Consider the following 27,352-nt stretch of genomic DNA (forward strand, 5'->3'; position numbering starts at 1 on the left):
TTTTATTTGGTGTCAAAATTATAAGGTTTATTAATTGCAATAATAAAATGGTATATAATGTACTGTATATAATATGTACGCACTTAGATTTTGTAACATTAAACTTCATCAACTTGTGCCTTGTGTGCGTTTTAAGCACAAAAGATCTATAAAATAAAAATGTTTAAAATATTCATCTGACTAGTAACTCTGTGGTAAATATTGTAATAAAATGTCTTCTAAAAAAAAGCTTAGCTGGTGCGTTGTGAATTTAAGGCTTTTTTCCATTAATATAAAACATTGTATAAAGCCATGTGTTAATTGGGAATTCTATCTCTTAGATATGACATCACAGCATCAGTTCCTTTTTCCAAAATCTGATGACGTGGCTGGCGGAAACGATTGCCAATTATATCTAAGCACCTAAAAGTAAAATAAAGGAAATTTACAAGTTTCTAGAAAGTTGAAGTGATTTTCGAACAACTGACGTTATATTTTTTAAATTTCCCAAGATCGGCGGAACTTGTTCAATATTGTTGTTCCTCAAGTCTAATGTAGCCAACCGCTTAAGAGCACCAAGACCAGTAGCCGAAGCATCGATCTTTTCTATTTGATTTTCCCTAGCTAGAAGTATTTCCAATCCTTGTAGTTCGTAAATGCACGACGGAAAATCTTTAAATCTGCATAAATATAAATATAATATAAAGGTGTTGGAAAATATATAAAATGTATTTAACTTGTTGTTTGCGATGTTAAGTTCACGTAACATAGCTAGAAGCCCAAACTCCTTTGGCAATTCGGAAAGATTATTACACGACACATCGAGCCGACTAAGTCTCGAAAATTTCGATATAAATACGGGAATAGAAGATATGAAATTCTGGGACAAAATAATTTCTGTGGCATAATCCGTAAGCTTTTGAAGTCTGAAAAAGAATATAAACGGTTTAAACAAGGTCATTTGAAATATTTGAAATACTTAAGTTACCCCTCAGGTAATTCTTCTAGTCGATTTTTTGACAAATCCACAATATTAGCGGCCTCTTCCTGAGCATCGTGGAAGACTTTATCCGGTATTGTTGTTATATTTTGCATTGTAACAATAAGGCTTCGAGTTTTACGAATTTTGAACCTTGAATTTTAAAGTTTTTCAATATAATATTTGCACCAAAACTTAGAAATAATCTTTTTTTTTATATACTTGTCAGGGAAGATGTGATTTTCTTCACCAACTAATGCTGAATCTTTGACTTCTGGCATTGAACTTGAATGCATTTGACTTCGATCTCGAAGAGTTTTTAATATTCTACTAGTTCCACACTGAAGAATATCACGTCGAATCGATTTGATTGGATTTCCTTCAACTTGAAGACTCACCAAATGAGCCAAGGTGTGTAAGGAGTTTGGTAGACTATTGATCGAATTATTGGACAAGTCTAATCGAATTAAACTCTGAAGGAGAGCAATTTCATCTGGAAGTTTTTCAATTTTATTGTCACGTAAATCTAAAATTTTTAAATGTGGCAATTTTGAGCAAAGGTCCCCAGGTACTTCCTGAAATTATTTTTATTTTTATTTTTTAATTAACAAAGTGATTTATGTAGTTTACAAACCTTTATAAAATTATTGGCAATATGAAGTTCTTGCAGTTCAACACAACCGTCAAAGTCTGGCAGTAACCTTATGTCATTATGTTGAGCGTAGAGGCACTGAAGCTTTCTCAAACTACCTATGTCCATGGGCAGAAGTTCTAAATCATTGTGCATTAAGTCTAACTTTTGAAGTGCTGCAAGGTTGTAATTTTGGTTGTTATTTTTAAATATATAGAAAATAATAAAGTTATTAAAAAAAATATTGTATGGTTAACTTACATCTCATGTTAACTAGATCGTCGGGTAGTTCTTTAAGATGGTTATGAGAGCATAAAAGTTGAGTTAGTCGCACAAGAAACCCAATACCACCGGGAAGTGATTTAAGATTATTATTTGAAACGTCCTTTGGTTTTTTGTTTGTTTTATTGTTGTTGTTGTTAGGATCGTAATTATAAAGAATATAATAAAGCATATATGGAATTAAAAGCATTACACGTTAAAAGTTTATCTTATTTTATGATTTATGTAAATATTATTATAGCGGCTGGGTTTTAGGGTTCTTGAGGTTTATTGATAGAAGTTTTCGGGCGGAGGTATTTTGTCGTAACACTTTAGAGGGTTGGTTGAGTGGAATAAACTCAATAAGACGATTGGTTTTTCAAAGTTTTATGGTAATACTCTTGAAATGGACCCTATAGAATTTTTCGAGGACTGCTAGATCACTTGGAGTAATTAAGTAAATATGAATTTAAGAGTGGACAATCAAAGGATGGAACAAATTTAATAATTGAGTTGCCTGTATTTTTCTTAAACTTTTAATAGTCTAGTAAAATAAGGAAAACAAAGGGGTCAACCTCGGAATTAGAGAGAGTAAGCACGACTTTGTTTATAGCTTCCTTTTGGTGTTCTTAATATTGTGAAAAAAGTCTGATGAGATGTATTGTCTGATGAGATGTTCTTGGATATTACTATAACTGGGAAAGACAGAGTGTGGTAAGACATTTCATATTCGCGTAGTACTGAAAAAGAACGAATATCTGTACTTCAAAGTACGGCTGAAATTGGAGTCAAGGTTAATAAGCATTCTTACAAACGCAATTGATACGGTTAAACAGTTTAAGGGGAGCAATGCAGCTGGTTCTCTCACTAAAACATAATTCGTTGAAATAACGATAAGATCGGGTGAGTCAAGAAACTTAATGATGATGTTCTAGTATCGTAATTGTTTTAAAGATATAATTGTTTCCCATCATTTAAAAGATCTTCCTTCTTGCAACGTAAACATCCACTAAAGGCTAGGTTAGTTTTTGCCAGAGAACTGGATCATCTCACATGTGGAGTGACGAAACGAAGATAATAGAGTCAGTTCCGATGGAAAACAATATGTTCGACGACTAAAAAATGAAGCATTCAACCTTAAGTACACAACTGTCAACCTTAAACATAGAGGTGAAAGGATCATGCTACGGGGTTATATGTCATATAAAGGAACCGGTCCGGTATATCGCATAGAAAGTATAATGAATGCCCAAAGCTACATACACATCCTTAAGACGGTATGCTGCCCTACGCAGATGGAGAGTTGCCCGTGACGCGGAAATGTATGCAGTAAAATGAGTAACTAAAGCATGGTTTTCTTCATGTAGCCCAGTCCTAAACCCTATCGAAAACCTTTGGAACGAATTGAAACGAGAAGTAAATAAACATAAGATAAAAAACATAAATGAGTTGTATGAGATCGCTAAAGCAGCTTGGGGAAACGTAACCACACAAAAATGAATTGTTCTTAATTAGTTCGCCAGCTAATTTTGTTTCTTTCAAAACCTTTGCATTTAATTTTATATTATTTGTTATTTTTTTGTAAAAAATATTTTTATTTCTATTAGTATACTAAAATATATACACTGCGGGTCATAAGGTTAGAAGCAGGATTTTTTGAGAAGTAAAATCGATATTTCTCCCGTTACATAATGGATTAAAAAAAATAACTATGGTTAATGAAAGACTATTTTGTTAACAGCACAACATACATTTTGGGTATAGAGGAGATTAAGCTAACTGAACTTCTAAGACAAATTTTTAATTAAGTCAAGAATATGCGAAAATAAACCGGGTCATTAGATTAGAAGCACATAAAATAAATGAAAATAAAATGTAGTTATTCATATTTTGTTTAAGTTTTTTGGGTTTTATTAAATATTTAATAATGTGTGCTGCCACTAGCCTTTAAAATAACTTCAAAAATTTTATCTTTTAGGGATTTATAAAGAGATTCCAAGTAGTCCAGTGAAATCTCACTCACGGCCAATTTGATACCATGAATAAGCGCTTCCTTGTCATCGTATTGCTTTCCTTCCTAATACACCTTACGTGTAAGGTTTGCAATGAAGGATTTTACCTCTCGGGTTGTGTGTATCGGAGCGTTGTCCTGCTGAAAAATCCTTGAAATTGGTCCAAAAAGCTCGGTAATTTTGGGGAATACTGATTCCAGCAAGGCTTTGTAGGTTTTTCCAGTCATTTTACTATCTTGGACTACCAAGTCTATAGTGCCATAAAACGAAATTGAGCCCCAGACCATAACGCCTCCTTCTCTGCTATGGTGACGGTTTAAAAACCGCTCCTCTTTCCTCATGCCATGGAAATAATAATTATAACCATCTGGCCCATCTATGTTAAATTTTTTTTCGTCGGAAAAAATAACCATTGAATTCTGCACATCCCATGATCTTTCACTTCATGTGATCTTTCGCAAAACACAAGCGTTGCTTCTTCAGGGCCTTAAGAGTAAAAAAACATCTATTCTTGCCATTTCCTCCACTGTCAAACATTTTTCCTTGCCCATTTTTATTACAACTCAATAAACAACAATTAATTTATGAAATGCACCGTTTATACCGAAAATAAAATGAATTCACTTCACAAGACAACGTTTATATGTTCACTGCTTCTAATCTTATGACCCGATTTATTTTCGCATATTTTCGACCCAATTGACAATTTGTCATAATTCTCTAATATTCTCAAATTTTACATTTTGTTGTTAACAATAATTATAAATTCGGCAAGCAGCTGCCTTAAAACTGTGAGTATAAAATTTCATACAAAAAACCTCCTTAAAATTGTAAAAATTTAAAAAATCTTGACCCGTGTCAACTCTTTCGCCCCATCTCCCTCCTCATACGAATCCAATCCAAATCGTTGGCTTATGAAAAAGAGAGGAGATAATAGAAAGAAACTGAATAAAACAACAACAATTACTTGTGTGTGCTTAGAAAAATGCTAATCGGTTCAGTATAGTACGATAGAACGAAAAAACCTGTAATTGGCTTACAACTTTCATGTGGGTGCGGTGGCGTAGTGCGTAGTGCACTAGCTCCTCACACGCTTGATCGCTTGTTCAAGCCCAGCTCGGGCAAAAGTTCTTCAAAAATTAAATTGAACAAAAAAAGCGATTAAGCACCACTAAAGGAGTCTGATGATCGGGTTGGCCCCCGTGAAATAGCTATAACTCCAGCCTATGAACTTGGTGGTAGCACACACAAGTTGTTGTTGTTTCATTCTTATATTCAAGTAGTCTTTCATTTACTCCAGTTGTTTTTTTCTAATCCACCATGTAACGGGAAAAATATTGATTTTACTTCTCAAAAATATGTAAGAAAAAAATTTAAAACTTTTTATAGCGAAGAATTTTAATACAAATTTGGAGTACACAAAATTTCTATAATCTTTCTTAATTAGTTCGCTACAACTGTACATAGGCTTTGTAAATTGTACTCGTAGCCAGATTATTAAGAGAGGTAGGTACATTTCCTACATCGGTTCAGGAAACCCAAACATTTGAGGACATTTTTGAAGACTTAACGTGGAAATTCTTTTGTGGAAAAATCAGAAAATGTCGACATGTTCAGTTTAATCAATGCAAGTGCCACTCATAGATAGTGATAAAATTAATGATAAATGACAGCATTGGGGTTTCCCATTGTACGATGCATGGCAGGTCGATATTTCCTGAGCTTATCATATTTTTTCGTTACAGTTTCATATCCGAAGACGGGGGAAGTGAGTTTGGGAATGAACATGAAAACGGAGCATTTGGGTGCAAGACCATTTATGTTGCAGTTTACAGGCTTTAACAGATTCAGTGCTGCATTCATTAGACGATACAAAATGTAAGAAAAGATTCATCTAAACCGAAGGCACATATTTTGAATAAATATTGCTACAAGAGCGTACTCACGGTCATTAAAAAGCCTGAATAGCGGATTAAGGTCTTATAATTTTCTTTATTTATTTGTCTATAAATACAAAAACTATCTTACATTTAAACATTTTAGAACTAAATGCATATGTAATGTACATTGAAGCTTTGAGTAATTTAAGACTTATCCAAAAAATGAAAATAAATAAATTATTTATTTTAGTAGATAATTAGTATTATTCATTTAAAATCACATTCATATTTATTGAAAAATGACAAGCTCGTGTTACTGGTTTATTGATACCATAATAAGTCCAATGAAATGGGATAGAAAAATGGTAAACCCTTAAACCCCGATATGAAGTATATAATTTAAAAAACTATTGTAAAGGCAAGAGACATATAAAATTAAACTGCAAGATATCAGACCAAGAATACGCTCTATTTCAGTAGTCGAAGTCAAAACCTCGTAAATCGTTTTGGAAGGGTTGGGTACCCTAGCCCCAAAGCTAAAATCCCCAAAACACGAAATCCCCAAAACTAAAATCTCAAAAACCGAAATTCCCAAAACTAAAATCCTCAAATTCAGAATCTATACAATCAAAATTAGTACAGATCCACCATATTTAGAGTATATCTAAAAAATTGTGTTTCGCGTTAAACATATTTAAAGTTTGTTGGAAACAATAGTGCTGTATTTTACCCATACGCTGTAGTTAGCTGTTGCATATCCATGTATTTTTTATTACAAAAAAGAAGTAGAACTTGAAAAGCGAAGTAGATTCCATGCCGAAGTAAATCTACTTCATTAAAAATGAAATTAGTTTTAAGAAAATGCACCACTTTAGATCTGGGGATTTCGTTTGTGGATTATGTGCATGAGGATTTAGATCCTGGGGATTTTGTTTTAGGATATTTTGTGCTTGGGGATACGAATTAGTGGAATTTTTAAAGTGTGGGGATTTTGTTTTTGGAAATTTTAAACTTGGGTATTAAGTTGGTATACCGTTTTAGAATACTTTATATTCTATTTGACGTATTTTTAAAGTATAGAGTCGAAACTTCACAATGGCGTTCCAAAATCGGTCAAACAAAATGACATTTCAATGTGATTTAAAGTCTTTGGAAATTCTTATCAAGAATCCAAGCATAAAGGTAACGTACTCTACATAAATTCTAAAATCTATTTTTGTATTAAATATAACTCCTACATTTTGATGGTTATAAACTCTTACAAGCTCATTGGTTTAAATTTTATAATGATAAATAAAAGGGGAAAGATAATTTTAAAAATGATGGAAGTTGATTTTCCTATATTTAAAGATATGTCATTGAAGTTGCATCATTCAAGGAGTTTTATTGTTTTATGAATTTTAGGATTATCCACAGAGATTAAGCATGATTTTTTTTATAATAAGAGAAAACTCAAGGTGATAATACTACCCTTATTATGCAGACACAGTGTGAGCACTATGAAAGGGAGGGAGGAGGTGTTGGTACACATTGGTTTTGAATTCCTGAATTTTGCAATGGCTGGGAAAGACAGAGTGTGGCAAGGCATTCCACATTCGCGTAATACGCCTAAAGAACGAATCTCTGTACGCCTAAAGAACGAATCTCTGTACTTGACAGTACAACCGAAGTTGGGCTCGAGGGTATATTGATGAGCATTCTTAGAAGCGCGAGTATTACGGTAGAACTGTTTAAGGGGAGGAATGCAACTGGCTATTTCTCTAGAGCATGAACCGCAAAAATAACGGTAAAAGAGGGTGAGACAAGAAACATTTCGATGATGTTTAAGCAACGTAAATGATCTTATGATGGTAAAATCACCAATCAATCTGAATTCTCTATGTTTAATACAGTCCAAGAAACTTAAGTAAGTTGCAAGAGCACCAGACCAGATATGGGAGTTATACTCAAGCTTTGGACTTATATAAGTCTTGTAGATAACAGCCGGATCAGAGGGAAGAAAAACTTCTTGCATCGCCTTAGAAAACCCAAACATCTTGCGGCATTTTTGGCGATATCGCGTATGTGATCGTTCCATTAAAGGTGGTTCGTGATACACATACCGAGAATAGAGGTAAGTCGTTAATAAATAGCAAGAATAGAGGGGGATAAGACAACTGCCTTGAGGTACCCCTGAGTGGTTGAAAATTGTGTCAGATTTATCAGGAGCGATTTTGACATATTGAACATGATAATTCAGTTAGATTTTCAACCGGTTAAATAATTGACCATGAATTCCTAAAAATTCAAGCTTTTCTAACAGGATTTAATGGTTAACTATACTAAAAGCCGTCGAAAAGTCTATATGTATTAAATCTACAAGATTTCCTTTTACAATAATATTAACACAAAAGTTTGTAAATGAAAAAAGATTAGTTGCTGTTGACTTGCCACTCACAAACCCGTGTTAAAAAGGTGATATATGTTATTCTTAACAAAAACTTTTGAAATTAACTGTAATTCCAAAAAAGAAAAACACCATTTCTTAGAGACATATTAAAAATATACGAAAGAGGTTTCGATAGATTTAATCTACAATTTCTTAAAAATATTGAGGAAAAAATACATTTTGGATAAACAAGCCCCATTACTGAAGTTCTTATTTATGGCCCTACCAATATCATTAGACAAAAGGCACGGTTTAGAATAGATAACTAGGTAAGCTTAAACATTTTAAAGAAAAACTACTTTTTTCAATAAACTTTAATTTTTTCACTATGAATTTAATTTTACAAAGTCATGAGTGAGGAAAGATGGCCATTTACTGACCTCCATTTTTGAAACAATTAAGCGTATATAAAAAAAAATTAGGTGGCGCAACAGTCCGTACCGTGGAGAACTAGGGCCTACTTACTTACAACTCTCAACATTTCTGCTTACGAGTAATGTCTGAGATGGAGGGAACCAACAATTTATGTGCCGAATCCGAACGGCTAATTTGAGAAATTACTTTTCCCAGAAAGAATTATAGGTATTGAATACTAGAGCTCTTCCTAGACAGTCTTACGTACTTACGGCTAGGCTACAAATTTTTTAAGTTAAAAAAGATAGCAAATTGTATGCTTGACAATAATGTGGTTTTACTATTGGAGCTATAGAAGATCAAGAAAAACTTGTATATACGATCTTTGGCGATCCATAACAGTGTTTAGAACACCAAAAGGAAGGTATCGACTAACTTCTAGCTTACTATCTCTCATTCCGAGATAGAAACCTTATTTAACTGGATGATAAATGGTTTGTAAAACTCATCGGGTTTGAAGCACTTTAGTTTACTAAGCGACCGAGGGAAACTCTAAAAATTAATATTATTTCAGCAGGTAACCTTCGCACGTTACTTAACTTCTGGAAGCGTTAAATTTTGTTTTTGTTTTTAATACGAATATGAATATGAAATGTAAATATTTTATGTGTTATGTTTTTTGAGTAATTATTTTTCTTTGTGTCAAGAACGTATGTTTTTTGTTTACAAAATTAATTTGAACAACACTACGCTAAATATTTGTTCATGTTTTGTTGAAGCATCACTACATATAATTTATGTTACAATTTAATTTTAATTTTTCTAAACAAGCCTTAAATTAAAAGCCTTACCAAAACTTCCAGCATATGTAAATCGCTTACATCTGGATTCAATTCTTCAAAACAATTGTATGCCAAATTTAAATTCTTTAGATCACGAATTCGAAAAAACTCAGCTGGCAGTTCTTTGAGTTTATTTCTGCTTAGATTGACTCTAGTTAGTTTTTCTAATTGGCCAATTTCTTTTGGAATTGAAGTCAAAGCATTGTCATATAACTGCAATTAGATATTATTAAACAAAATTATATCATTATGGAAATTAAAACTCACACTCAAAACCGTCAGGTCGTGAAGGTTCTGAATTTTCGGTGATACACTTGTCAAAGTATTCGAACTTAGATCGAGATTAACTAAAGCACGTTGATTCCACCAGGCATCCTCTTCTCGTTCCATCAACGTGTCCAAAGTAACTTCGACTTCTTTTTCCGGCTCATGAAGGTTCCATACTTTGTCAGGAACTAAAAATAGAATAACAATGTTGAAAAGGATTAATTATTAATATGTACGAACACTTAATTTAATTACTCTTCGATTCGGTTTCAACTACTGGAGTCTCAGTATCCATCGATTTTTGTTCCTTACTACGAACTCTAAAGTATCTACGCTTCGGGTATGGTGCAGAGGCATGAGCATGAGCATGAGTATGCACACACTGTAAATGGTATGTTCCTTTTGAGGCAGCTATTTTGAATAATTTATTTTCAACAAATTCAATAGAGAATCGCAAAGAAGAAGCTCTGGTTAATCCGAAGGATTAAAGTCAACTGGTCACTTGAATAGAGAAATAAATCGTATAAAGTGTTCTTGGGAATGTTACGAGAACGCCAAAACATACATAATTCTATGAACCGTGAAATTTACTCTAGGGTGTGTACTCTAATGTATGTATTACATAATTCAATGTCAAGTTCAGCGTTTCATATAGTTTTGTATAGATTCACATTGTTACTGTAGACAACAATATAAGGTGAGTAATAATAGTGTTTTCTTTTATTATATGGAATAGGCAAGAGTTGCGCAAAGAAAGTCTTTATGTGCATTCTACGATGCTATTTGGTTTCAGGCCTATCATTTACTTCTTCCCTCAACTTTTAGATGTTTTGAAGTTTTTTATTTCTTTTATACATACGTCTGTAAAAGGGGGGACACTTTTTAAGATTAAAGTTGGAATTCGTTTAAAGTTGTTGCCAATGGTATGGCACGACTCTTAGTGTACATATGGGTAAGAATAGCTTAGGCAAATGAAACATTATTTGAATTTAATCTTTAAGTGCGCAATTATTTGTATATAACAGTCTACAGAATTAAATTAAAAAAAATATTATTTTTATTTAAAGCTCAACTTTGGGTTCTCTTGGAACTTTTGTATTACATTTTATTTTTGTCTAGAGCAGCGGTTACAGCGCAGTTACATGAAGCAAATAAAATAACAATTTTTTCAAATTTCGTTTATTATATTGAATTCAGGAAAAACTTTCTACAACGAAAAACACAAGAATAATGTTAACTTATCTTATATATACTCATAGTCAAAATATACTTGTCATAAAAGATTTAAATACAAGGATTGGTAATTTGGAAGTTGAATCGAACATGCGACAAGGAATTAAACTCGAAAGATTCAACCATTAACACATGTGGTCGTAAGCTGTTGGATTTTTTAGACTCTTTGGACTTGAGAATTGTGAATGGAACTTCAAAGTCAGACCAAAAGGAGAATTTACCTACGTCAAAGGCAAACATCGAATTTTAATTGACTATTGCTGTATAGGAGGAAACTGGTGCTCCCTAATTGCAGATTTTAAAGTCGATTCTTTCCCATACTCCGACCATCTCCCTATTGTTGCAAAAATAGGGCTAGAAGGTGTCGAAATGGATAACATGCGTGTGCTGCCAAAATATGTGTGGGCCAATTCGATGGCTGAAACCTATAGGATTAATAAAGGGTGATTTTTTTGAGGTTAGGATTTTCATGCATTAGTATTTGACAGATCACGCGGAATTTCAGACATGGTGTCAAAGAGAAAGATGCTCAGTATGCTTTGACATTTCATCATGAATAGACTTACTAACGAGCAACGCTTGCAAATCATTGAATTTTATTACCAAAATCAGTGTTCGGTTCGAAATGTTTCGCGCTTACGTCCGATTTATGGTCTACATAATCGACCAAGTGAGCAAACAATTAATGCGATTGTGACCAAGTTTCGCACTCAGTTTACTTTATTGGATATTAAACCAACCACACGAATGCGTACAGTGCGTACAGAAGAGAATATTGCGTCTGTTTCTGAGAGTGTTGCTGAAGACCGTGAAATGTCGATTCGTCGCCGTTCGCAGCAATTGGGTTTGTGTTATTCGACCACATGGAAGATTTTACGCAAAGATCTTGGTGTAAAACCGTATAAAATACAGCTCGTGCAAGAACTGAAGCTGAACGATCTGCCACAACGTCGAATTTTCAGTGAATGGGCCCTAGAAAAGTTGGCAGAAAATCGACAATTTTGTTCAGGGATGAGGCTCATTTCTGGTTGAATGGCTACGTAAATAAGCAAAACTGCCGCATTTGGAGTGAAGAGCAACCAGAAGCCGTTCAAGAACTGCCCATGCATCCCGAAAAATGCACTGTTTGTACGCTGGTGGAATCATTGGACCGTATTTTTTCAAAGATGCTGTTGGACGCAACGTTACGGTGAATGGCGATCGCTATCATTCAATGCTAACAAACTTTTTGTTGCCAAAAATGGAAGAACTGACCTTGGTTGACATGTGGTTTCAACAAGATGGCGCTACACGCCACACAGCTCGCGATTCTATGGCCATTTTGAGGAAAAACTTCGGAGAACAATTCATCTCAAGGAATGGACCGGTAAGTTGGCCACCAAGATCATGCGATTTGACGCCTTAAGACTATTTTTTGTGACGCTACGTCAAGTCTAAAGTTTACACAAATAAGCCAGCAACTATTCCAGCTTTGGAAGACAACATTTCCGAAGAAATTCGGGCTATTCCGGCCTAAATGCTCGAAAAAGTTACCCAAAATTGGACTTTCCGAATGGACCACCTAAGACGCAGCCGCGGTCAACATTTAAATGAAATTATCTTTAAAAAGTAAATGTCATGAACCAATCTAACGTTTCAAATAAAGAATCGATGAGTTTTTGCAAATTTTATGCGTTGTTTTTTTTTTTTTTAGTTTTCAAGCTCTTAAAAAATCACCGTTTATTAACAACCTGTTATCAGAGCGATCTACAAGTAATATGTCAAACTTACTCGTAGAAGCAGTAATTAAAATCTCTATTCCAAACCAAACTCTTTCAGGAAATAAAAGTCAAAAAACAAACTTCAGAAATCAATGGTTTGATAATGAGTGTTTAAAAGCGAGACAGAAGACATTTGCTTAACTTAGGTCGTTTAGAAAATTCAACACCGCAACTTTCCAGTAACTTTACAATACAGCCAACAGTCACTACAAGAAGTTATGTCGAGCAAAAAAAAGGAACATTCTGAATCGGAAGCCAAAAGACTTGCAAACTGCAACAATCCTTCGGATTTTTGGAAAGCAGCAAATAAAATAAAAGGAATTAAACCAAAGGTAAACATTGAGTTAACAGTCGAAACTCTTAAATGTCACTTCCAAAACCTTTTAAGACCACTTATGAAGGATGCGTACTTTCTCTACAGTAGACCAAACCATTTTAATGAAACCTTAAATAAGCTAATCTCGACCTCAGAAGTTGAGGAAACATTAGTTAGGGCGAAGGATCTAAAAGCTCCAGGATTAGACCGAATACCGATGGAATTTTATAAACATAGTTCAACAGAATTCAAGAACACACTAACTGAAACATTTAATAAGTTTTAAAAAAAGGAGACTCCAAAGATCCAGCCAACTATAGGGGAATTTCACTGTTGAACTCATCAGGTAAATATTTTAACAAGTTTTCTCCAAAACCGGCTAGAACTTTGGATCAACGAAAACAAGCTTCTGAAAGAAATATCTTTGTAGCTTAAAGATTCATGAAAATAGTTATTGTTATTTAGATTAAATTGTAACTGGCTATATAATATTCGACTTTCTGATTCAATAGCTGTTTTTATAAATTGATTCCGAACCGAGTCTTCATTAAGCTGGATAATTTTATACATTTTTTCCTTAACATCAAGAATGTTACTTGTATTAATTTGCATATCTTCACCAAATGAAGAGGCAATTCGTTGCCATTTGTCATACCACCAGTCTTTGTTCCTTATTTCGTAAAGCAGCATTATTTTGCTCAGTCGCTCATCTGGGAAACCTAAGACTTTAATAATATAATCCGCTTGTAGTTTTAATGTGCTTGTAAATAATTTTGGTAAGCCAGTTTCCAAGTAGATCGCATAGTTCGGCGTGTTGATTGGTAGGTTGAAAATTTTTTTGATGAAACTCCTCTGAAATTTCTCAATTTCCTCATACTCTTCCATTCCCCAAACTTGAGCTGCATAACATAAAGTGGACTTCACAACTGAATTAAAAATTTGGTATTTGGTAGACAAATATACAAGGTTGTTTGAGAAGATCTTTCTCCATGTTAAGTTTATTAGACTTTGTGATGTTTTGGCTTTAATGTCAAGGTGCTTACTAAAATTCAGCCGTGGGTTGAGGTTCACTCCAAGATATCTATATTCGTTTGTCACCTCCAAACTTCTTCCTTTGTACTTCCAATTACTTCCGACTTCAGTCCGATTGGATCGCGAAAAGATCATTATTTTTGATTTTTCTGTATTGATTTCTAATCCCCATTTATCGCAGTATGTAGACAGTCGGTTTATCATCAATTGAAGATTTTCTTTCGATTCCGATAGTATGACCATGTCGTCAGCATAAAGTAAAGCATTTATCCGGATTCCGGCCATTCTAATTCCTCCAGGTAAGTCGTTAACTATGTCATTAATGAATAGTGAAAATAAAAGTGCACTAAGCGGACATCCTTGTTTGACACCAGAATCAGTACTAAACCATTCAGAAAAATGCGCTCCATCCCAGACGTTAGCTTCTGTGTTTGTATACATATTTTCGATGACATGTACAAATCTGGTTGAAACACCGATCTGCGAAAGTTTGTATATTAAAGCATTGCGATTTACCAAATCAAACGCTGCTTTGAAGTCAACAACCATCGAGCAAACCTTTTTATTTCTTGCCTTAAATGCTTTCACTATCGATGACAGAGTAAAGATTTGGTCAACAGTGGAGTAATTTTTCCTAAATCCAGCCTGGAAGTCAGATAATATCTTTTTCTCTTCTACCCACTTTTTCAAACAATCGACAAGAACTCCGCAAAATACCTTAGCTATAATATTCATAAAAGATAAACCTCTGTAGTTTGAGACGTCATTTAAGGAACCTTTTTTATGTATTGGGAAGATAACCGATTTTTTGTACGAGGAAGGACTTCCGCTTTCGTAAGAATTTTGTTAAAAAGCACAACAAGTTGCAGCTTAAAACTTTGCGATGAATTCTTTAAAAATTCGTACGGTACACCATCTTCACCTGGTGCTTTATTATTTTTAGCTTTTCGTAGAACTGTTTCTATTTCAATCAAAGATATATCGGTGTCTAATATATCATTGGTGATGAGAGGTTCAGCATAAGGTTCGAGAAATGAGAAGAAAGATTAGCGGCGGATACACCTGTGCCAATTATATGTTGAGTACCATTAATATTTTTTGCAAGTTTCCAAAATTCCTTTGTATTCTTTGTTTTGCCAAGTGATTGTGCTTGTTCATTTTCAAAACCAAGTTTCTTTTCATAGCATAGACGTTTATATTGAGGATTCAACTGCATGTACCATTTACGTAATTTTTCATTGTCGAATCTCTTAAATGCTTTTAAAAGAGCAAATGATTTTTTCTTGCTCTCATACACTCGTTATCAAACCATTTTTGTTTAAACGCTTTCCTTACATTGTCACTTGATTTGCTCCCGGCATTTCTTATGCAATTTATAAGTTCAATTGATAGAGTATCTGAAGACTCGATGTCAGTTGGGATTCTTGAGAGACAGATGTCCAGTTTGTGTCGAAAAGTTCCCGCTTCGTCTTCTCTCCATTTAAGTCGGGGTAATAGCTTAAGATTTGTTTGATGTGAGCCAGGTTCTGTTTTCCATTCGACGGTGATTGGCATATGATCAGAGAAATGCCTGTATGGAACCTCAAACTTATTTATGAGTTTAATCCAATCATTGTTCACCATACAGTAATCAATCACTGATTTGCCTGATCCTCCAATAAACGTATATTCACCATCTAGGTCACCCTTGGTGCATCCATTCAACAGAATAAAATCATACAGTTGAAGCATATCGAGTAGTGCAGTACCATTTCTATTGCATGTTAAATCTTTGGATGTTCTAGAGTTAACGTTCAAACAATCATTGTTGATATTTCTTATGGCAGTTATTTGATTGCAACTTGTTCTAGCATTGAAATCTCCAATTAATAATATACTCTCATTTGCATGAATAGAGAGATTATCATTTAGTTGTTCAAAATCTTCTGTCCATTTATTACAATTTAAATATAGAGGCATTATATACATGTTGTTAGTTTTTAATAATTTAATTACAGTTGTTTCCTGCATTACAGTAAAATCGTATAATTCAAGATGTGATGTTTTTATACCAAAAACACAACCTCCACTTGCACGTCCTTTAATAGATGTTTTAATAGCAGGAATCCAATGTAGTTTATATCCATTTAAATATTTAATAAATTGACTTGTATTTTCTATTGTTACATGTGTTTCAAAAAGGAAAAATATTTCAAAAGTTTTGACAAAGTTGAAAAAATCTACAAACAATAATTTACTTTTGAGACCAGATATGTTATACGCTAATATTTTACAAAAACTATTGATTAAAGAGCTGACGGCATTTAATTCTCAATTTCTTGATACACTACTACTACTACCATTGCTACTACTTTGTTGAAGTGGCCCTTTACATCGAAGACATCATTGATCACCTCTCAGTGGAATCACTTTCGCAGGAATGCATATCAAGGCTCTTTTGTACGTTGACGACATTTTCATTTTGGCTAAATCACCTGAATCTATGCAACTGATGATTAATCGAGTTGCGGAATACTGTAATCTTTGGGACCTTTTTGCAATTTTTAATATTTTGTAGAATATTTAATTACATTTTCTGTACTAGAAATCAATATTACCCTATTATTGAAATATATTCTTCATTTGGATTTTCGTTTAATAAACCATAAATTTAGTTATGTTAAAGTATATCACTTCATTCACTGTTGTTGTTCATAAATTTATTTTTTTAAAACACAAAACATAATAGAAATTGAAAAAATGTAGTTTTTATTGTTTCTAAACTAAAAATATAGAATGTCAATTATATTAAGGTAATTTTTATGTTTGAAAAATAATTAAGGGTTATAATGACCTTTTTAATTTCTTTTTATCATTTTCAAATAAGTATGTTTTAAAAAAAATTAAACACTTCTTAAGCAGAGTTTTATTATTAACCGTTAAATGGCGGTTTAAATTAAAAAAATATTATTATCAATTTTATGAAAACATTTATTTATACTTTTCATGATGAGTTAAAAATTCACTGATATTTATGATTGTTCTCTTTCAAATTTGTTCTATCAGGCAGTTGGGCGTATACGCCCTTTTTTATTGAAATGTGAAAGGATTTCCGTCCCTTTTAATTACTGAGGTATTTAATAATTTTGTTTGAATCATAATTAAATACTTAAATAAACATGTTTAATATGCATAATGTATCTTTAATTAAAATCTTGTTAAAAAATTTAGGTACTCGTATCTTGAAGTTCAAAACAAAAGCCCTTTTATAACAAATAGAAATTAACTTTTTTTGTTAGAACCATTTTTTATAACGGTTTTGACCAATTTGGGATCCATTCGTGAGAAATGTGATTTTATTTTTAAACAATTAATTTGCCGATGTGACCTTTTCAACAGAGTTATCCTTTACTCGTTATTAACGCAACACATTAATAGTAAAACCAATACAGTTTTTCAAAACACTATTAATATTTTAATCTTTTTTTTGGGCTACCGATATTGAAAAATATTGTAATTTAATACTCTCACTTATATAAATCTGTGTAATATTTCAAAATATTCATTAGTGTAAAAATTTATAAACTAAGAACGAATATTTCGATTTTCATAATGTCTGAAACTATTCAACAACTCAGATTGATTAAATTTTGTGTGCGGAATAAAATATCAGCTGCCGAAACGTTGTATTAGACTTTTGGTGAGCAAGCTACTAAATACATATATTATATATTGCTAAAAAGAGTTTATAAGGGTAAACATTATTCAAAGAGGGTCGAGAATGCGTTGACTAGGCACGGCTACAAGTACGACGATCAACAACAGTAAATAATCAACTACACTTCATGACGCGCCACAAAGAATTAGTTTTTCAGAGTCTTCGGCTTAGTAACCATTTGCGATTCAGATTGGAGTGGTTATGATGGATACTACAGAGAGACGCTCAATTTCTGTTTCTGTGATTGGTAAACGTTGGGGGCATTCACTAAGCAAGGGACTACGTAGTCAAATCATTCTAATTCGATTAATGCTACTACAAAGTGAGTTGAAATGTTCCCACCGACAGGAATTTTCGTTACAAAGTAAGTGGACACTGATTTAAATATGTCACAATCAGCTGCTCGGTGAAGGCACAAAAAATCAAAATGAAATTATTAGGTCAGTAATTGAATATACAATATGTTAATATAAGTCATGTTTGATTTTATTGAAAATAAAAACAAAAAAGGTCATTTAAAGTTCTAAAAATACATATGTTTCTTATGTTATATGTTTAATGACATTAATTTGACAGTTCCGGATTGACTAGCTTTGAAGTGCAATGGGTGGGTTGGGACAACATAAAAGGCTTCATTTGCAGTCAACTTCATTCTTTGAACGTACATTTTGACCAAGGCACCTAGTTAGATTTTTAAAGTGTAATAAATTTAAAACTCGAAACATTACTTCACTAACCTCAACCTTCAGTTTATCATACAAAAGCTACCAAAAACTATATCCTCTACAAAACTCTCCTCTAGGAAGCTAAAAGTCTATCACGATTTATATTTTGTATTAGCAAGGAAATAGGCAGGTTCAGAAGAGTCTTGAAATTAAGGCAAGTTTCTAGTATCTGATTGGCCAGCTGTCAGAAAATTCCCTCCAATTAAAGCAACTTTATTGGAAGGTTAGGTTAGGTTAGGTTATAGTGGCTGTCCAAGATGGAAACGGACACATTGCGTTTTCGAGCTAGAGCAGGGCATGTGCAGAGAAGATGAAGAACCGTTTCTTGCTCTTTCTCGTCGGTACAGCTTCTGCAAAAGTCATTTGAGAATACGCCTAGTCTCGTGGCGTGCTTTCCCATTAGACAGTGTCCGGTTGTGACACCTATTATAGAGCTTATTTGCGATCTGCTTAGAGAGAGCAAGCACCTTGAATGTTTTAAATTCAGTGTTGGATAGATGTTTTTTGTGGCTTGACACGTGGTGATGTTGTTCCACCTGGTGCCTGCCCTCCTCGCAGCGTCTTGCATTAGTAGCAGTTTACAAGCAGCGATTGGTATGCCAGTACTTGCCAAACGTGGTAGGATGGGCTGTACTGTACCGTTCCTGGCGAGTTCATCTGCCTTACAATTACCTGGAATGTCTCTATGGCCCGGCACCCAGCAAAGGTGAATATTAAACTGTTGCGCCATCTCCATTAGAGATGATCGACAGTTATGGACTGTTATAGAGTTTGTAGAGACAGAGTCCAGAGATTTGATAGCGGCTTAGCTGTCAGAGAAAATACGAATATCAGATGTTGATATCACGTTTTCTTTGAGCCAAGACAAGACTTCTTTAATCGCCAAAAGTTCCGCCTGGAACACGCTACAATGATTGGGAAGGCGGAATGAGAGACTTAATTTCAGTCGTTCAGAGTACACACCTCCACCAACCTCTTCTTTGGTTTTTGACCCATCTGTGTAAGAATGGATTGACTTATCCTCCAAGAATGTCCTATCCTCCCAAAAAGATCTGGTAGGTATAGAAATCTGGAAGTTTCTGTCTAATTGTAGTTGGGGGATGGTGTAGTGTGTGTGCTTTGGAATTGATTCTAAGTACCTTAGAATTACGGAGTGGCCAATTTTGTTTTTAGTCCACTGCGACGAAGCATTGAGGCGAATAGCAGAGCTTGCAGCTATTTGTTTGCTAAATATGTCAAGAGGTGTAAGGTAGAGCAAGGTGTCCAGTGCCGCAGACGGGGTCGTGCGAAGCGATCCGCTTATACATAGGCAGGCTGAACGTTGGACTTTATTTAACTTATCCTTGTTTATACCTTTCTCTAAAGCAGTCCACCATACTGCCACACCGTACGTTAAAATCGGTCTGATTACCGATGTGTATAGCCAATGCGTGATTCTGGGTTGTAAACCCCATTTATTACCAATAGCTTTTTTGCAAGAAAAGAGAGCAGTAGCTTTTTTGACTCTTTCCTGTACGTTGCGTTTCCAATTTAGTTTTTTGTCTAAGACAAGACCTATGTATTTAGCCTCGTCTGAGAATTTTAATTGGATTCCTTTAATGTAAGGAGGGTTGGCAAATGGAATTTTGTATCTCCTCGAAAATAAGACCAGATCGGTTTTGTGTGGGTTAACACCCAGTCCACACCGATCAGCCCAAAGTATTAGTCTGTCTAAAGCATTTTGTAAGAGTTCTTTTAGGATATTAAGATGCTTTCCTGAAACTGCTATAGCAACGTCGTCCGCATAGGCTATCACTCTGAAACCCTCCGCAACCAGACTAGTTAGGATTTCATTCACCACTAGGTTCCAGAGGATAGAGGATAGAACACCACCTTGAGGTGTCCCTCTACTAACGAATCGTCTGCTAGAAGAGTTGTCCAGTTTTGAGTTAATTATTCTGCTAGTAAGCATTAAATGAATTACCTCCCGAAGCGAACTCTCTACATTTAGAGATGTCAGTGCAGATGTGATTGCAGATGTGTCCACGTTGTTAAAGGCACCTTCGATGTCAAGGAAAGCAACCATAGTGAACTCTTTATGATGGAGGGAATATTCGATGGTGCGTACTAAAGTGTGTAACGCTGTTTCCACCGATTTACCTTCACAGAAGGCATGTTAAGACGAAGACAGAAGTCTTGTATCGATACGTGCCCTTAAATGGATATCAATCAATCTTTCCAAGGTCTTAAGAAGGAATGATGATAGACTTATAGGTCGTAGATCTTTATGATTGACTTGGGAGCATTTACCTGCTTTAGGTTTAAACACAACTTTAACTTCTCTCCATGTCAAGGAAACATGGACCAGGTAAAGACAGCTGGTAAAAATTGCCTCAAGGATTGGTGTAATTATATCAGAAGCCTTTTGTAATTCGGCTGGTATTATTCCATCTAATCCTGCAGCTTTAAATGATTTGAAGCTGTTGAGAGCCCATTGTAGCTTATCCTTTGTGATCAGACCTTGTGGATATGTTGTATTTGAACTTGAACGTATAAAACTGTTGCAAGTTTCGGTAAGAGAACTACCAGGAAAGTGAGTGTCCAATAGTAAGTTCAGCGATTCATTACTTGAATTTGTCCAGGAGCCGTCTGTATTTTTCAAGCAGCTTGGCATAGCTGGATTAGTTGAAAGAATTTTCCGTAACCTAGAGGCTTCAGAAGTTTCTTCTATCATGCCACAGAAGGATCGCCAAGAAGATCGCTTGGATTTCCTTAGTGCCTTCTTGTAGATTTTTAGGGATTCTTTGTAGGAGTCCCAATGAGAAGCTAGTCTTGCAGCTTTGGCCCGGTTGAAAAGTTTCCTGCATTCCTTCCTGAGCGAGTCAAGCTCTGAGGCCCACCATTGTGGTTTCCTCTTTCCTCTTATGTGTATAAGTGGACAAGCAATTTCTAGCGATCTGTTCATAGCTGAGGTAAGGTCATTGACTTTGTCGTCAAGTTCGTTAGCGTTAGAGGAAGGACTAGATAGTCCAGGTTCTAGTAAACTCTGTAATGAGTTCCTGTATGAAGCCCATTCAGTTTTCCGATAGTTTCAAAAAGTCAATGGACTCGGGTTATCATCCACATTTATATTGAACTGGATCTATGATCAGAGAATGAGTGTTCTTTGGATACTTTCCAGTTCAAGATCATATGGTGACAAGAGTTATGTCTAAGGCTTCTTGTCGAGTTTTAGTTATGTCTAAGACTTCTTGTCGAGTTTTAGTTATGAAGGTTTGAAAGTTAGTCACGAAATGATAATAGAAAATACTTTAAATTAACGAAATGCTATATTTATGAACAAAATTCTCCAACGTGCTCGTCAACTTTTAAAGGGTATTCAGATGAATATTTTCAATTTTATAATTCAATATAAAAGAACCTAAATTGTTTTTATTAAATTTTTATTTCAATTAAATGCAAAGTGACAATGCGTTTTTTTTAACTATATCATCCAAATAATCGCCGCTTTTTTCAATGCACTCTTACAGTCGGACCCTTACCCAATTACATCTGCAATTGCGGTAATCGAAACCTATCGATGACTGTCTCACTTGGCTAACTAGCTGAAATACCAAACCAAAATATCGTTTCTAACTAATTATAACCTTTTTATGTCGTATTTCGTAGTATGGCATATTTCGTTTGTGAACATATCAACCAATAGTCAATTGTGATTCGTCACACAAAACAATTTTCAAGTGGCTTAAGTTTTTCCGCTGAGATCGTGAAAACTTCCTCATCGATTTACGTGGAATTCGAATAATATAATAATTTAAATACAGTTACTCTCAAAATTGACCGTACACCAGCAAAAAAAAACTGTTTTGCTGTTTTAAATTATTAAAATGTTATGTATTGGTATTTTGTTTTCAATCTTCTTTTATTTAATGTTTTATGTTAAATAAACATGAGGAAAAACAACAAAAACAATTAACAAAAAATAATAAAAAACATAGCACAAAATTAAGCGTACACTTGGAATTTAAAGCATACAAAAATGTTAATTAGTGGTCAAATTTAAATTTTAATATTTTATGGGGCCACCTTTAGCCGTAATCACAGCTTATAGTAGCCGCGGCATTGATTCAACAATTTTTAGTAAAATTCCGTGATCTTCGCTTTCAATTGACTTTTCTTGGTTGGGTTGCAATTCTGCAACCTTCACTTTATTTATTCCCACAAATTCTCGGTATTGAGGTCCGATGACTGAGGTGGGGTCTTGTGCTTGTTTTTGGCATTATACAGCAACCATTCCTTCTCAAAAAACGAGTTGTGTTTTGGATCGTTATCTTGTAAGTAGTAAAAGGTTGCAGATAAATCCAGTTTTTCTGCAGGCTGACCCAAATTTCTTTTAAGAACGTCCAAAAATGTCCACTTGTCCATTATTGTGTCAATAAATTCAAAGTTTCCAGTCCCATTTGCCAACATTGACTCCCATAACATAACATTTACTCTCTGTCTTGAACTGAGTATTGGGCTGTTTCCAAACAATTTGTTTACCGTCGTTTCAAACAAGTTAATTTTGGTCTTATCCGAGAACAAAACATTGTCTCTGAAACTTTGGGATTTATTGAGGTGCTTTTTAGCGAACTCAACACGTTTTCGCTTATTAATTTTGAAAATAAAAGTTTTTTTTTTTCCGAGCAACTCTGCCGTTAAAATCATTCTTCCGAAGAACACGGCGCACGGTTTCGGTTGAAACTGAACAATACCTGTCGCCGTTTCGGCTGCAAAGTTTGGTACACTCGTTTTGAGGTTTACCTCGAATTTTCTTAAAATTCGCATATATGACCACTTATGTTGGTTATATTTTAAATCATATTTATTAAAATTAAACGGTGTTCAGGAAAAACTTTCCGAGTGTTTACAGTCAAAAATTTCTTTTTCAAAAAGGCTCCATAAGTTTGCTAAGCAGAACAGAGCTAATTATCTTGGATGAGGGCACCGTTACCGCCGCCAGTTATATTAAAATGGTAATATGACCTTTTTTGATCCCATTTTCACAAAGAGTTGGCTATGGGTTTGTTGTTATGCAAGACAATACTTGCCCGCATATGACCCGTAACACGCAAGCAGCTCTTTCTGAAGCCAATACTACAATTTTGACATGGCCAACAAAAAGCCCAGAACTCGGTCCGATATAGCATCAAAGAAAGCCACAGCAGTGTCAACACTGCACAGAAGTTTATAAACGAGTTAAAAGCCGGCTGGGAGCGTATATAAAATTCTAAGCTTCTACAATTTTCACCAATTAAGTATTTCTTAGGCAAAATACAAAGTAAATCTTGGGTGGGCCCTATTTTGTTTTGAGTAGTTTAGATACACGCTTAAATTTATTCATTGGATACCCATTAAATTCTACCCTATTTCATTAATTACAAAAATAAAAAGACAATAAAAATCCAATGTTTTACATGTTTTATTTCAAAGCCTTTACTGTTTCACAAGTTGTATGCATGTACCTACAAGCAGAGCAAAATTTATAAATTTAATCACGTCCAAATCAATTAAAAGTCATACTTTAATTAACAATAATGTATTTTTTAAAGCCCAGACATGACTGCGAAAATGATAACTAGGTATATAAATGACTTCACGTTCACCATGTTCCCAAATGATGACATGACATGACATATTGTGTAGTCTTAACATAAAATCTAGAAGTTTATCTTGACAATAAAAAATATACCTATAAATTTCCTTTTAAATGTTTTTACCAAGTTCAGAAACAAATAAAACAGACAACAAAGTCGTTTCCTCCATTCCATGTACTTGTACCCGCCTAGTAGGCACCTACCTAGGTAAAATTTCAACAACTGCAAATGTTAAAAAAAGCAAAGTGCAATCAAAGATAAAAATAACTCACTAGGCTATTGACCTAACAAGTCCGTTCTCCTCTTAAACAACTTAATATCTATCTGAAACCCTCTTCCCTACACGCCACCACTATCGGAAAGTAAATCGCAATGACCTTGAACGTCATTAAAGCCCTAGAAGTGTAGTTTGAGGCAAAATGGGAGCTGAATAGTTTGAGGTGGTGATTGGAGAATGCTAGTCGATATATCAGTTAAATATTATTGATTTTTACACTCATGTCTTTAAAAAGAAAAGTGGGAAAAAGTAATATTTCCTGGATAGGGAAAATAAATACAAATAAATGTAAGTGCGTTATGAGGAATTTTACCCCCTACCTGTGGCCAATGCTCTTCCCGATAGATTCAGCACACCCGACTTCCTGGCTTGTATAATCATTGCCTGCGATAGTTCACTATTGTCCTCAGATTTTTCACGTTTGTGAAAAACTGGATTGAGATTCCTTAAATTAGGACGACGCGAAGCTCTACTTGCCATTGTCTTAGTAAAATTAAAAAAACAAACAATCAAACCGTATTAAACACTCTTAATGACAAAAGAAACTTTATTCACTTTAGACGAAACAAATAAAAACAACAATAACCGCACAATAAAGTTGCAAATGAATCTCACATCATTAATTGAACTATAAAGTGTTATTTGTTTATTAGAACAAAAAAAAAACAATGTTCCAATGAAAGCTGATTGAGTAGTGTAGTGTGTTGGAATTGGCACTTTGTTAAATTCCACTGCGGGTTAGGAAACAAAAATAATTAAAACAAATAACTGTAGGCACGGAAAACGACGACGGAGACAAGACGCGCATAGAAATTCTCGTATTCCGAAGATTTGTTTTCTTTTGCGGTCGTTTGTTTTGTGCTTTGTCCGGAACAGCTGTTTGCTATGAAATGTCAATTTGTTTGGCATTCTGTTTTGGTTTCGTTCGAAAGGTTTGAGGGACTTTGGGAGATGGTTTGGTTATTTGAATTATGGGTGGGTTCACTTGCTGAGATGTTACACTGTCGAAAAGAAAGATGTCGCTAACAGTTTCCGGTGCTGTAAAAAGAAACAAATAATTTAACTTCCTCTTATTTCAACTTAAATTATTAACTGAGATAAATGGTTATTATAATAGAATTTACTTATATTTGGATGTTCACAAATATAGTATCTATTATATTGCAGTCTTATGAGTTTTGAGGTTTTGGGTGGATCAAAATTTACTTCCTAATTTAAAGTGATAATAACTTTTTTATAATGCATTAAGTATTAATTATGAAGACTTTTTTGGCTAAATATCTAAAGAACTGGAGAGCGCTGGTAAACGCCACCTTGGTGGCCCAAGGTTCAATGAAAGAAAAATCCTTATGTGCACCTCCTCGTGGTAGAGAGCGGGTAACGCTAACGGACAAGGGGACCAAATGGCTGCCGGTATAAGCAAACAAACCAGCAGACGACCCTATCCTGTAAGGCCAACAGTAACAGCAAGCAGCGTCTGTATACATAGTCGGCGGCAGCAAAAGGCGTCTGTTTTGCCTGTCGAATCGAAGGCTTGTGTGTATAATGTAGTAAATATGTTGTACAGGTACGTGTTATTAAGCAGTGGAGCGAGAATGTATTTTTTCATGAAATATGACAACGAACTGTAATCATTCCCCAAGAGGTTACCCAGCTTCGGTAAATCCTTCTATAGTCACTCCGACTGTAGTAAACCGCTCATGGGATTTGGGCGTGCGGTATCTTTCATACAACAATGGCAATCGTGATGCTCTCAATAATGAATCAGATACAAGATTAATAAATCCTTCAGATTCAACAAAACGGATTTTTGGCTACAAAACACCAACGAAGAGTGGAGAATGGAACGTTTGTTCCCTGTGAATGAAGCTGAATATACTGCAGAGTCGGGCCAAACAAGAATTTTGTACTCTGATGAAGAGGAGGCAGACAGATGTCCAAGACTCAACTGTGTGGGCATCATAAAGAAGCTACCAAAAGTCTTATATCTTAGGGAAACTGATTTCGGCGAGGCTTATGACGGCGGGGTTTAGCTCAAAAATCAGAAAAGTTACCATTATTCAATGCTACGCTCCAACGAATGAGGCTTCAGCGGACGAAAAGACCTCTTTTTATACTCATCTGAATTCAGTGTACAACGGTATTCCGGGGGTCGATATCATTATCATCATGGGGGACTTTAATGCCAGAATAGGTTCTGATAAAGTAGGCCTCGAACGAGTTAGGGGTAAGCATGGCTTAGGCCAACCTAACGAAAATGGTTATATGCTTGTCGACTTCTGCAACGCTCGTCAACTTGTGATTGGGGGTTCTTTATTTCAGCATAAGACCTGCCACAAAATCAACTGGGAATCTCCTTATGGTTGAACCAAAAATCAAATCGATCACATCGTTATACAGCAGAAATGGAGGAAGTCACAGTGCGATTATCGTAACGAAAAAAAAGCTGATGCAGGTAGTGACCATGCATCGAACAAAGCATCGAACATACAAAATACTGGCTTATCGGTAGATGCTTTGTGGGGCCAAATTAAGAGCACTTAGATGGAAGCTGGAACTGAAACGATACCCAGACAGACAAGAGCAAGAGATTCATGGATATTCCAATACACCTGGGACAAAATCACATATCGAAGAACACCTAAAGTTGGAATCAATTCAGAAAGTGATGCTCAGCGGAAATTGATTGAGTATAGAGCATTTCATAAGACAGTGCAGTGGTGTGTGAGTTGTGACAGGAGGGCAAGGCTGGACAAACTTTCGGAAAATTCTGAACATGCTGCAGGAAGAGAGAACGCAAGGGAGCTGTATAAAATCACTAAGGACATTGTCGGACAGCGTTGCAGCACTAACACTAATCATCCCGTGTTAGATTTGAACACCAACCTTTTAGTGACGTTAGAAGATCACCTACAAAGATGGAAGTAGCACTTTTGTGCGCTGCTAAATGATGACCACAATGCGGAATTGAATCCACAATTGAACATCAAGCGCAGATCTTCTAGGGGTATTGACACCAGTCCCCCAACAAGTGCAGAGATAAGTAATGCGATCCATCTTCTGA

The 27,352-nt window shown here is 34.8% G+C and overlaps 1 protein-coding gene across 2 annotated transcripts; it reads right to left on the reverse strand.

Annotated features, from left to right (window-relative positions):
- On the reverse strand, positions 1-25,089 carry LOC129939239 (leucine-rich repeat-containing protein 40). Of its 2 annotated transcripts, none has more exons than XM_056047183.1 (10): positions 24,609-25,089; positions 9,634-9,821; positions 9,376-9,579; positions 1,851-1,974; positions 1,593-1,765; positions 1,181-1,533; positions 968-1,111; positions 717-905; positions 468-659; positions 1-402 (listed from the first exon to the last, which is right to left on the reverse strand). In XM_056047183.1, exons 1-10 carry the CDS (start codon positions 24,766-24,768, stop codon positions 297-299), a joined length of 1,833 nt encoding a protein of 610 aa, XP_055903158.1. In that variant the 5' UTR covers positions 24,769-25,089; the 3' UTR covers positions 1-296. The 2 variants fall into 2 exon arrangements, with proteins under 2 accessions (XP_055903158.1, XP_055903159.1); XM_056047184.1 differs by lacking the exon at positions 24,609-25,089 and adding an exon at positions 9,889-10,121.
- Positions 25,090-27,352: the final 2,263 nt, after the last annotated feature.

The sequence above is a fragment of the Eupeodes corollae genome, chromosome 1, assembly GCF_945859685.1.
Source record: "Eupeodes corollae chromosome 1, idEupCoro1.1, whole genome shotgun sequence".
NCBI classification, from domain to species: Eukaryota; Metazoa; Arthropoda; class Insecta; order Diptera; family Syrphidae; genus Eupeodes; species Eupeodes corollae.

Coding starts and splice junctions, on each gene's coding strand:
- LOC129939239 (XM_056047183.1), bottom strand. CDS start 24,768: ATGGCAAGTAGAGCTTCGCGTCGTCCTAATTTAAGGAATCTCAATCCA. Junction 1,766..1,850: donor CGATCTAGTTAACATGAGAT/GTAAGTTAACCA, acceptor ACAACCTTGCAG/CACTTCAAAAGTTAGACTTA. Junction 1,112..1,180: donor AATCACATCTTCCCTGACAA/GTATATAAAAAA, acceptor TTAAAATTCAAG/GTTCAAAATTCGTAAAACTC.